At 40.5% G+C, this 13,388-nt stretch overlaps 1 protein-coding gene across 3 annotated transcripts in view; it reads right to left on the bottom strand.

The window, feature by feature from the left end:
- The window catches only part of ARHGAP26 (Rho GTPase activating protein 26), a 474,474-nt gene that overhangs the window by 188,939 nt on the left and 272,147 nt on the right, over positions 1-13,388 (bottom strand). For all 3 annotated transcript variants that reach the window (XM_011939748.1, XM_011939749.1, XM_011939750.1), the window contains exon 13: positions 3,499-3,564. In XM_011939748.1, coding sequence (XP_011795138.1) covers positions 3,499-3,564 — 66 coding nt within the window. The remainder of the gene's footprint in view (positions 1-3,498; positions 3,565-13,388) is intronic.

Raw genomic sequence — 13,388 nt, 5'->3', positions numbered from 1 at the left:
ATACCACTGGTCATTCCCTTACCCTGATTTCTTTCTTTATAGCAGTTAACAATATCTGAAATTATCTTTTTTATTTGATTCTTACTTGCTTTTTTCTGTTACATTCTCAATAGAATGCAAACAGTAATTGTGTCCTGTTCACCATTATATCCTCAGCCCCTGGATCAGTCTATGGTACACGATAATAAACAAAACATGAGTTTATACTCCATCAAGACCAGCATAAAGTACTTAGGGGCCAAAACACAATCTTTCAGAAGAAATTCAGGAAAGGACCAATTCTGCAGTACTTTCAACAATACTTATCTATGTAGACATGGAATTAACGAATAAAAAAGAAGTGGTCTGGGCCGGGCGCGGTGTAATCCCAGCACTTTGGGAGGCCGAGGCAGGCGGATCACAAGGTCAGGAGATCGAAACCATCCTGGCTAAGACGGTGAAACCCCGTCTCTGCTAAAAATACAAAAAAAAAAAAAAAAGAAGTGGTCTGGAATGATAGGATTTTACAGCTAAAGAGGACCTGTAAACTCATGTACATCCTTCTGGATGATTCATGGACTAGAAGGCCCTGGTCAAAACCTAAGTGATGGGTCCCAAGTTACTCAGTGGCAGAAACTTGATTCCGTAACATGTCAGCTTGGGAGCTCGAAGAGTCTTGTTAAGTGTCTCTACTTCTATCCTTGTGCTTTCCTGGAACTTTACACAATCCCACCTCCCACTGGACAACTGTCAAACCCCAGAGAGTATGGGAAGTCTGTTCATCTCTGGTCACCATAAATACGTATGCACATACACACACTGCAATAGGGAGATACCCACTTTTTTCAACTATTTATGCTAAAATGGCACCTAACTCATACTGTCCTTATATCTTCTTTGTGCTCAATGAAGACTTTCTTAGAAGTTAAAATACATCATTTCCATTTTCATTTTAGAGGGGGAAGAGGAACTTGTACACCTTTTCTCCTACTTATTGTATTTATTTTGTAGTTTTACATCAGAAAAATTTGTCCTCCTGAGCTACCAGTTTGCATTTACTGCAGACTCTGTGAACAGTTTTAAATGATTAGGTTTCTTTCTTGATTTTGGCTGCTAAAACCTGAGAGATGAACGGGTGGCCCAGCTCAAGCAAGTATATGAACTTTACTGGGGAAAGAGATTTTTTTTTTAGATTCGCTTTTGGCTCCATTTTTGCGCCTCTACCTTTAAACTCTGTACATTTTATTCTCGGTCTTTTCTTTTAAAATTAAAAAAACAAATTAAAACCCCTGTTGAAAATTAGGCTGTGCACAGTGGCTCATGCCTGTAACGTCAGCACTTTGAGAGGCCAAGGCAGGCAGATCACTTGAGGTCAGGAGTTCAAGACCAGCCTGGCCAACATGGTAAAACCATCTCTACTAAAAGTACAAAAATTAGCTGGGCCTGGTGGCGGGCACCTGTAATCCCAGTTACTCAGGAGGCTGAGGTAGGAGAATGGCTTGAATCTGGGAGGCCAAGGTTGCAGTGAGTGGAGACTGAGCCACTGCACTCCAGCCTAAGCAACAGAGCAAGACTTTGTCTCAAAAGAAAAAAGAAAAATTACCTTAGTAATGAACACTTCAAAAAAATTTAGAAACTACAGGTAAGGTAAATAGATGAGTCAAAGTGAGACAGTAAAAATCAGCAGAGAGCCACTGAGAACACAATGAAACCCATACAATACGACCACTCCTCTCCCCACTGCTCCCAGAACAGGCTCATACTGAGCAGCTGCTTTGTAACTTGCATTTTTCACGTATTATAAATAATTTTTTAAATACTGTATGTCTGTAATCCCAGCACTTTGGGAGACCAAGGTGGGCAGATCACAAGGTCAGGAGATCAAGACCATCCAGGCCAACATGGTGAAACCCCGTCTCTACTAAAAATATAAAAACTTAGCTGGGCGTGGTGGCGTGTGCCTGTAATCCCAGCTACTCAGGAGGCTGAGGCAGGAGAATCCCTTGAACCAGGGAGTCGGAGGTTGCAGTGAGCCGAGACAGCGTCACTGCACTCCAGCCTGGGAACAGAACGAGATTCTGTCTTAAACAAAAAAAAAAGCCATATGTCAAAAAATGTATTTCCATTGCATTGTTAGTGATTCATAGTTTTTTACTACACAGACATACCATTGTTGATTTAACCTATTTTTTAGACATTTGGCCAGTTTACAATTTTGTACCTTAACATCGCCACTGTGTAAACATCCTTATTGCTCAATCTGGCCCATATCCTTATTTCCTCAAGACCAATTCCGAGAAATGTCACCTACTTCTACTTTATATTCTCTGGATATATCTTACCTTTACAAGCTGCCGTAAGTCTTTGTTTAAGGGAGGTATAGGAGAAATAACTGCACATTTTAAAAAATGTTTCCATACATTACAACTGTTTTGGAAAAAATATCTTTTGACAGTATACATAAGGGTAGCTTTTAAAAATCTCTCTCTTCCCTTTACTTAATGCCTCACAGTCCTTACGAAAAAAAAGTGTGTATTTCTCAACTGGTAAGAGTTATGAATCCTGCTTTAAAAGAGAGAATTTCTTTCCACTACTTAAAAAGGGCTGGTAGGCTGAGAGGCTGTAGAGTAAATGAGATTCACATCTCTGACAATGGTTCAAATCAAATCCAGTGGAAAGATGGTTAATAGCTTTTCTCAGTGGTACAACAGACCAGCAAACTCAAAGCTCCAAACTGCTGGGACTGAGGAATCTCCTTTGAGGCAGTCTCTGAAGAAGGGATGGAGACCATCAGGATGAACCAGCTTCCTTAATCTTAATGTCCTGCTCCCACAGACCTGGGAAAGATCAATGTGAACATGGGCCTGACCCCTTCTCTCTACCTGGGTGGTCCCCAGGGACAAGCTCCCCAGAACATCTTGGGTTCACAGACCCCAAGATGTTTACCAGAGAACATTCAGGGTGTCTGTGAACTTAGACAGGAAAACAATTACATCTTTATCTTCACTAACCTACAACTGACATTAAGTATTTCCTTCCTTTATGGATGTAAGCAACAAATCACAGGAGCATTAGCAGTACCTGCAACTTGGTCAGAAATCACAGGTATTTCCATAACACATTACAATTATTATGGATATCTTGAAATATCACTGCTCCCAAATTATGTCGGTTATCAGACCCACCACTATCGCTTACAAACTGTTAACAAAGAAACACATGTATTATGATACCCTGTGTTTTTTAATATTTTAAAAACTGAATTCCAGTAACTGGTTTCTATAATCCTATGTATTTTAGATATTTAACACATTCTTCTGATCAGCCAAAGAAGTTGGTGACACAAAATCAGTTAGGACCTCCTGCTTGAGACCAACAGAACTTATGGAAATCCACTGACAATGGCACTTGGGGAGCTAATGAGTCACTTAAAGTCAGGAAACAACAGGTAGCAGGTCTGACTCCTCACCAGATGCATGACCTTCTATGAGAACAATGCCATCTGTTAAACTCCTTTACCTCTGGTTTCCACAGCATGGATGCATTTCCTGATTATGCTGAAGCCAATGCTGTCCAACTGCGCAGCTGAAAGAGCAAGAGAAGGGCAGTTAAGTTGCTAGCCATGGAAATCAACCTCAGGATAGGGCTTAACCAATCCAGGATGAATCAATCGCATGCTGTGGTCGCACATCCTTTTAATGTTTCCCAATCACAGTACAGGAATAACACCATAATAATAATAGCTGGCATTGACAGCTTTCCATATGCTAGGTATGGTTTTAAGTGCTTGGCATGTATTATCTCATATTAGCTCTCATAGTAACCTCAAGTTGTAGTAACCTGTAAAATTATCTTCAGTTTATAGGTGAAGAAACTGCAGCAGAGGGTGATAGGTACCTTTACATTGTTTTGCTATTAACAGAAGCTGTAGAACTAATTACAGTCTCCTTCAAAAAGCACAAATTAAGTGGTCTATAAATGTTGGGTAAGTGCTTAAAATAGATTATTTCACTTGATCCCAGTAAGTCTTCCACATTGACATTATAATCAGCCCCTATTACAGATGAAGAAACTGAGGCTTGGTAAAACTAAATATCTTGACTAAAGATGCAGAGCCAATACATGGAGAGCTGCTCTAGAGCTCATACCATCAATCTGCCTTAAATGTGGCCCTGAGTTTAGTATAATTCTGCTCAGGTGACTAGAAGAAAGGAAAAATAGAATGAAGAAAAAAAGAAGAAAAATGATCCAGAGGAAAATTAAAACAGCCAAGAACAATGACACTACCTAAGGAAGCAGCACGAAGGCAGTGGGGCCATCCTCCAGGGGGAAATGAGCAAGTGGCAACAGGGTTCTCACTCAGAAAATAAATGATCAACAGCAGCAACTTCTTCCACAGAAGAGAACCAGACAAGGCTGGAAACTTCTAACATGACAACAAGGCTGGAAATTCCCTAAAATTCACTCCCATGTTTTGGTTACCCAGTGATAATCTTTAAGAATGGGTTCATCTTTGACCTTGTTAGGACAGTGGGACAAGAGACTCTACCACTTAATGGTCAGAGTGGAAAAGAAAATGGCAGAAAGTAGAAAAGCAAGTATTTTATAGACGATTTGTGGTCATCTCAGGGAAAGTAATAAACTTGTAATATATGAGATGTGAGCAGAACCTGAACTCATCTTGGATCTAATCCAAATTGAATCTTTCTTTAATTCTTAGCATATATGGGTAAACTTAGATAAGATGAATATTTTGCTTTTTTATTTTTGTTTTTTTATTTCCATAGGTTATTGGAGAACAGGTGGTATTTGGTTACATTGGTATTTTTTTTTTTTTTTTTGAGACAAGGTCTTACTGTGTCGCCCAAGCTGGAGTGCAGTGGCATGATCTTGGCTCACTGCAACCTTCGCCTCCTGGGTTCAAGCGAGTCTCCTGCCTCAGCCTCTCTAGTAGCTGGGATTACAGGCACTCACCACCACATCCGGCTAAGTTTTGTATTTTTAGTAGAGATGCAGTTTTACCATGTTGGCCAGGCTGGTCTTCAACTCCTGACCTGAGGTGATCCACTGGCCTCGGCCTCCCATAGTGCTGGGATTACAGGATTGAGCCACCACGCCTGGCCTACATAGGTAAGTTCTTTAGTGGTGACTTGTGAGATTCTGATGCACCTATCACCCGAGCAGTATACACAGCATCCTATTTGTAGTCTTTGTTCCTTACCCCATTCCCACCCTTTCCCCCGTGTCCCCAAAGTCCATTGTGTCATTCTGATGCCTTTGCGTCCTCATAGCTTAGCTCCCCCTTATGAGTGAGAATATACAATGTTTGGTTTTCCATTCCTGAGTTACTTTACTTCGAATAAGAGTCTCCAATCTCATACAGGTAGCAGCGAATGCTATTAATTATTCCTTTTTATGGCTGAGTAGTAATCCATCATATATATATATATATCACAGTTTCTTTATCCACTTGTTGACTGATAGGCATTTGGGCTGGTTTCACGTTTCTGCAATTGTCAGTTGTGCTGAAGATTTTAAAACATGTTTTTAATCCCTAAGAATTCCCAAAATCAAACTAAAAAAGAATGCTAATTCCTAAAACAACTCTTCCCAAACTGAAATATTAATAGTTCCTATACTTACATGCACAGTTACTGCTTAGTGATGCTTATTACAAACACACTTAGCCTCCAGGATAGTAGTAAAGTACCAGAAAAGAAACAGAAAAACAATGTTTTTCTCCCTGCAGATTACTTGCCATACAAATCATTCTTTTTATTCCCTTAAAATGGTAAGGAGCCTATTAACTCAATCCTTTGTTTTTCCCAGTATAAATAAAGTATTTGTTCTGCACATTGTGGCATCTCAAGATTTCTGATTACAGGCTGAAAGTCAAATCAAAATAATTCTTTCAAATAAAACTCAATTAACTCATGCAGCAGGCATTTTTCAAATTTAGTAACAACCTATAATACAGAGGCCAAATACCTGCTGGAATCCAGGGAAGGATTTAAAAAAAAATAACAGCTTTATTGGTATATAATTCATATACCATAAGTTTACCCATTTTAAGTGTACAATTCAGCAATTTCTAGAGTATTTACAAAGCTGTATATTAATCACTATTATCTAACTCCAGAACATTTTTGCCCTCCTCCCTACCCCAAACACCCATACACATTAGCCATTTCTTCCCTTCTCCCAGCTGTGGGGAGAATTCCTTTTCTATGGATTTGCCTATTCTGAACACGTCACATAAATGGGAATCATACACTATGTGGTCTTTTATGTCTAGCTCCTTCTACTTAACATAATGTTTTCAAGCCTTAGCCATGTTGTAGCATCAGTACTTCATTTCTTTTTATGGTTAAATAATATTCCACGGTCCAGATACATCACGTTTTATTTATCCATTCATCGGCTGATAGATATTTGGGCTATTTCCACTTTTTTGCTGTTGTGAAAAATGTTACTATGAACATCTGTGTACAAGTCTTTGTGTGAATTGATATTTTCACTTCTCTTGAGATACACCTAAGAGTGGCATCGCTGGGTCACAGAATGACTCTATGCTTAACTTTTTGAGGAACTGCCAAACTGTTTTCTAAGCAGCTGCACCAGTTTTCATTCCCACCAGCATTGTATGAGGGTTCCAATTTCTCCTAATCCTTGCCAACATTTGTTATTGTCTTTTTTATTATAGCCATCCTAGTGGGTGTCAAGAGGTATCTCATTGTGGTTTTGATTTTTATTTCCCTAATGACTAATAATGTTGGGAATCTTTTCATGTGCAGAGAGGATTTTCATTCCTTTATACAGTAGTCACAATAGAGCCTACCGGATAGCATTTGTCAGATGGGGAATTACTTTTGGTGCTAAAGGAGTTTTCCAAAATGTTTATAACTACGATTCATTAGTTTGGTGAAGCCTTTTAGTTCTTCTTTTGAGAGGTGCTTAAGATCATCTTTTCACAGGAATGAGAATCGAAGAAGTCTGGGAGAGAAAGAATTGCCATTTTACACAGTGCTATGGGGAGCTGCAGACATGGATTCTGAACTTGGATGTTTTAAGAGTAGGCTTGTGAACATGGTCTTATTCTAGGCATCGACAAACTTCTGCCCCAGACAAAGGCTATTTCTTTACCCTCTGAACATCGATAAAAGTTTTGAAAAATTGAAAATAACCTAGGATCTGACAGTGATGACCCCAGTGGTCAAAATGTACAAGCATGTAAAGCCATCAGCCCAATTACTAGACATAACCCTCCAGAGGCAAATCAGTCCTTGAACCTTTTTTTGTGGCACTGTAGGAAGTGGATCCTTTTCTAGGTAAATAATATTTAATGGAAAAGAATAAAATGGACCCTTCCAAATACATCCAGAAAATAATCACAAATTTACCCACTATTACGATTACTTCTTTTGGGAAATGGCAAAGCAAACACCCCACATTCAATCTCTGAATAAATGTTCCTCCTTTGGTTTTTCCCAATGTTAGAGATTCTCCAATTTGTTTTAAACCAGCAAACTCCTTTTCTTGGAATAAGTCTTACACAGATGTTATATATAAAGGTCTTACATATGATATGTGTAATCCAGTGTTTCTCAGTTTATCTTAGTTGTCTAAGTTCAAATGGATACAATATTTACATATTGCAAAGTCAAACATTATGAGTTCAAGATAACTCTGTTAGCCTCTAATGTATTAAAATTGCATATTGATGATAATTATTTACAGTCTATAAACAGATAACGCTGTGTTAAGAAATGGAATCTCTTTCAAACAACAGTTTCCCTAACAAGGAATTCAAGAAATACAGGTTAGCAATGACTGCTTTAAACCTCTAAACTGGAACTAGTGTAAATTATCACACTGCCCACTGCCTGGGGACCCCCATCTCTGTCTCTTCTCTTTCACAAACACACATGTACACACATGCACACAAACACACACACAGAGCTTGATTTCTACTCTCATCAACTTGAGTTTCCTGCTGACATCATGATTAGATTACTAATAATAAACAACTGTTTTATTATTTATCAAGGATCAAGTACCATAATGTGATAAGGACTAGAGTGCACACATAACCAGATCATTAGTCCTGATCTCTGCCCAGCAGGGATATAATCTAAGTTAATTGAGATCTCCTAGTCGGAAAAGCAAATTCCCACTAAAAGGTTTAGAACACTATCACTACCAAGCCGCGTTTGCTAACGACAGAAAAAGTCTGAGTGGCCCGCCAGATGGAGGCGGCTGTCCTTAATCCCCTCAAGCAGGTGATTCAGCTCTTTCACTGAGCCAAGGCTCAGAAAAGGTCAGGGATTTATTAGCAATTTCTGTATCCTTATAATCTCCAGCAATAATCTCTCATTAAATATCTACTAGGCTTGCATTAGTCCCTTAATTTGACTTGCGATGAGTTGTCGCAGGACCTGAGGCTCCCAGGCCCGACATCTACCATCCTGCAGTTGAGGCTTCGGCTGGTTTACTTCCCTCCCTCAGCTTCAGGTTCAACTCTGCTCAGTGTACACACGAGGCCGCCCAAACTGTTGTCTCATCATGAATCCTGGCAGAGCCTGCACCAAATATCCAGGTTGGCCTCCCAGGTTACAAATGTGCCATCCTCTTAACTTTCATTTCAACCTTTGAAGCCTTGTTGCTTTCTCTCCTTTCAGACAAGGAAGCACGCTAGGGTAGCAAAGCCCATTTTCTCAAAGTTCTCTGGAGAACATGTGAACACAGGAGAGGTGGGTTTATGCTCAGTAACCTTGAAGAATCTTAGGGAAAACCACAGAAGTGGGAAGAGGATGCCTTGGGCTATCATGCCTAGGATATGAACCCCGGGAGGAGGGAGGCAGGTTACATCCAGAGACTAGCTGTCTTACTGCAAAGGGATTAAAAGAACAACTATAAGGTATAATCATACACTATAAGGTATAATCAAATTATTTTCTTGTCTAAAAGGTGGAGGCTTGAATCGCTTGAATCCAAGAGGCAGAGACTGCAGTGAGCCAAGATTGTGCCACTGCACTCCAGCCTGGGCAAGACTCTATCTGAAAAAATAAAAATAAATAAAAGGAGGAGGCTGGTGGGCCAGGAAGACAGACCTGGATTATAGCATAACTGCCACTGCTATACAACCATAAGGTCACCATCATGCCCTGAAGCTTTTGGGACCTCACCTGAGATACTTTTCCCTGGCTCTTCCTAAGTATTTAAAAAAAAAAAAAAAAAAAATGAGGTGTGTAGGTGGTGGGAAAAGTATAACAAAATCACAAGTATCACCCCGGGCACCACTCCTACTTCTTACCTCCTATATCCAAATTATCACCAAGTCCCTCAATTGTATCTTCTAATGCCCCTCAATTTTGTCCAAGTTTCTCCATCATCACCATCACCACCCTGGTCCCCACCTCAATCATCTACTGCCAGGATGACTGCATTAACCTCCTGGCTGGTCTTCTTACACTTCTTGTTCCTGTCTGCCCTCTGTATTGCAGCCCCCATGGTCTTGACAAAATCAGAGCATATCACCTCCCTGCAGCACCTCACTGCCCTTGGGAGAATAACCCCAATCCTTACTTGTTCACAAAGCTCTGTGTGAGTGAGCCCTGCCTGGCCCTCCAGCTTCTTCAGGGGCCACTGCCCCAGCTCCTAGCCACACTGGCTGTCTTTCAAGAACATTCAACTGACCATGCTTTCTTCCCACCACAGACTGTGGATTTCCCATGGGAGCCCTTTGGCTCCCAACTCAAGCGTGCCTTCCTCAAGAAACTCACCCAGACCTTCCCACCTAGGTTAAAGCCTCGATGGTGCACTCGGATACAGGACCATCAGCCTTTCTCAGACTATGATGCACCACTGTAAGTTTACATTGATATGTGGGATTCTGTGAAAAATGTCTACCAAATTAGAATACATATTCATGAGGGCGATGGTCCAGGTATATTTACTTCACTGGCTACTACAGCTCTCTCTTTCACCATCAACTATAGGACTGGATATGAACTGGAAGTGTGTGCATGCGCATGTCATTTTTCATTTTGGATACACGAATAGGTAAATTAGTGAATGAATGGTAGAGAGAGCTGGCCGAGGGGCAGTGTGTCAAAATGACCTTTCAATTTCAACTGATATAAACCCTATGAGAGTAGACGAGTCCTTTTAACCTTTGGTCCTCCGCTTTCTCATTTTTTTGTGTGATGATATAAAGGTTAAATAAAGAAATGAATAGGCTGATCTAACCACTTCCTTCCTTCCTGTATCAATACAGGCATGCCACTGGGCCCAAGAGAAAGGAAGAACAAAAGTGGCACAAGTCAAGCCATGAAACATAGGAGGCGAAAGCAAGTTTAGGTTTTCCTGGACACTTTTAGACCTTTTGCATTTTGTCCATCAAGGCATTATCATCATTGAGCTGCATGTGGTGTGAAGCTGGGGCCAAGAGGAGGGCTTCTCCGTTTTACACTAACTTGGCCATCTAAATGAGAGTCAAGAGGGGCCTGAGGCCTGAGGGTCAAGAGAGCCCCTGGAAAACACAAGTATTCTCTGCTAGAGCTTCATGCTACCCATGAGATCTGACTCCTCAGGCTCAAGAGTCCCTCTTCTGAAAATCACTGACCTGCTGTTGCTCAACTCCAACCTTCAGTATTCAGAAAACCAAGAAATTTGGCAAGAAGTGGCCAAATCACCCAATCAAAATAGAAGAAAACTTTCCATACTATAAGTCAACTGATGGACACATATATATAGTCTATAAAAACAGCACACTAGGACGTGTCCCCAAACTACCCCACACCTGCATCCCTGGAATTCTAACCAAACCCTGGGGAGAGAAATCCTCATCCAAAGGAGAGGAGCTAATCTACTGAATTAGCCTCAGCATGAACTAGAAAGAGTTACTGTCCCTAAAGCTGATATTCAACAGGTTTTTCCTAGACTGAAATTTTTCCCCAGGATACTGATTCAATTTTCCTTTGAATAAAAAGAAAAACACAAAACCAAACCTTTTTTGTTGGAGAAATGGAAATTTGCTGGAAGCACTGTAGTTTATGCATAAAAACAAGAGGATTGAGGTTGAGCACCCTGGCGCTCTACTGTAATCTCAGCACTTCGGGAGGATAAGGCGAGAAGATCGCCTGAGGCCAGGGGTTTGAGACCAGCCTGGGCAACATGGTGAGACCTCATCTCCACAAAAAGGTTAAAAAAAAATTTGCTGGGCATGGTGGCATAAACCTGTGGCCCTAGCTACTCAAGAAGCTGAGGCAGGATGATGGCTTGAGTCCACGAGGTTGAGGTTACAATGAGCTATGATCGTGCCACTGCACTGCAGCCTGAGCAACAGAGTGCCTTAACAGAGGTTAAGAGCAACCTGCCTCTTAAAAAACAAAAACAAAAAAACTGAGAAGTAAAGGATTTCTAACACGGATGGATGGATGGATACAGGAAATTGTCGAGGTGCTGTGAGCACACCACTTCAGGGGCATGTTCTCACCACAGAAATTTACTCAATTTTCCAATGTGATTTGCTCTTTAGAGAGTCTGGTTGGTCTCCCTCATTCTGAATTTAATCAATTTCAGCACCCTTAAAAGCCATTGAGAAAACCACCCACATTGAAATGAACGTAAATTCCACCTGAAGAATAATTTTCAATTTTCACACACACAGAGGAAGACCAGAAGGGCTTGCGTGTTTTCCCCTAATCATGTGAAGCCCCAGAGTTGCCAGGGCTCCCTGGGCTATGGCCCCTGGAAAGCTGTCCTCATGGTGACAGCTCTCAGAAGCTTCAGTGGGGCCCAGGAAAGGTGGCCAACTGATTCTTAATTATCCAGGTGTGCATTCTCTATTGTGGGGGTTACCCACATCCAAGTTTTAATCCCAGATCAGCACTCCAAGGAACCCCATGCACCATTCCACTCCACTGCCTCCTGTGCCCTACACCAGACTATTCTCTGGTCCCTGGCTGGTATGTTCAGGGAGCATGAACTAACTTTAATACTAACTAAAGTCACACAGACAGAAGTGTATGTAGTGGAAACTGAATGAGCTATAAAGCCAGACAGACCTGGATGAGAACCCTGCCTCAGCCACCTCTGGCTGAATATGACCTTAGCTTCACCTTTTTGAGGCTCACCTTCCTCATTTGTATAATGGGGGTAACCCAACAGGATGCTATGAGGGTCAAACGAAATGTATAGCAACTGGGATTTACTTGGTATTCAATAAATGATCATTACCAATATTACCTAGTATTACCAAATATTAGGATGTTACTATATCCTCATATTTGAATGAAAAACCTTCCAGTTGATGAAATACTTCCCATATTCAAGTTCATGTTATCTTTATGATAATCCCATGGGGTGAGTGTTGCTACTCTTCTTACTCATAACTACTATGTTTTCACACTAATGAGTGTAATGAGGGATAATACATTACAGTTTATAAAATAAATTAATAAACTATAGTTTATTTGATTTTCCCAATATCTCTGCTAAGTTTTTATGATGAGGAAAGCCAGACTCACGTTAAGTGGTAACAACAGCAATGATAACTGTGGCTAACACTTTCTGAGCACATTGCTCTGAGCTACAGGTGCATCATTTTCTTACCATCATCATCATCATCATCATCATCCCTATTTTGTAGAAAGGAAACCTATGCTTAGGCAGGTTAAGGAATTTCTGTAAGATTATAGCATTAGTGGGTAGTGGAACCAAGATGTTATTTAACTCAGTCTGACTCTCGGGCTCATCCTCTTCTACTCTTTGCTTTCTGCTGGAGACAGTCAGAAAGGAACTGGGAGCTGGGGATCAAGTTTTGTGGATCCTGCCACTTCTATTCCAGTAGCAGCTCTCAACTCCAGTGAACAAGAGTGCACTTGTAGAAATGCAGATTTTGGGCCCTCTCCCGGCAATTATCCATCAGTACATGCGAGAAACCCACTTGGAAAAACACTGTAGTATATACTAAGCAATTAAAATGATTACCACCAAAAACAAACAAAAATGACTTAATTTAGTCAATTGCCAGTATCTATACCACATTCCCTATTGGACAACAACTATTTGCCAGTGCTGTGCATCTTAATATGGAATGCTGGATTGTGCCACTTTGGTATATGGGATGATTCCAAGAGGTTCACAAACATTTCTCAGTTATACATTTATTTTAATGAATATTAGAAGTCTACTGATTTATCAGACATAGCATAATATATTTTTTTTAAATAAACTGAGGTAAAAAAGGAATGAATTGGTTTAAAACAAGTAAGAAAATTAATAATAAAAGTAGTATATATATATTTAAAAAGTCTGGATTAAGAAAATGTGGCACATATACACCATGGAATACTATGCAGCCATAAAAAAGGATGAGTTTGCATCCTTTGTAGGGACATGGATGC

This window comes from Colobus angolensis, unplaced genomic scaffold, assembly GCF_000951035.1.
Source record: "Colobus angolensis palliatus isolate OR3802 unplaced genomic scaffold, Cang.pa_1.0 Scaffold183, whole genome shotgun sequence".
NCBI classification, from domain to species: Eukaryota; Metazoa; Chordata; class Mammalia; order Primates; family Cercopithecidae; genus Colobus; species Colobus angolensis.
The sequence above is the reverse complement of the archived record's forward strand: the minus strand, read 5'-3'. Positions and strand labels throughout refer to the sequence as shown.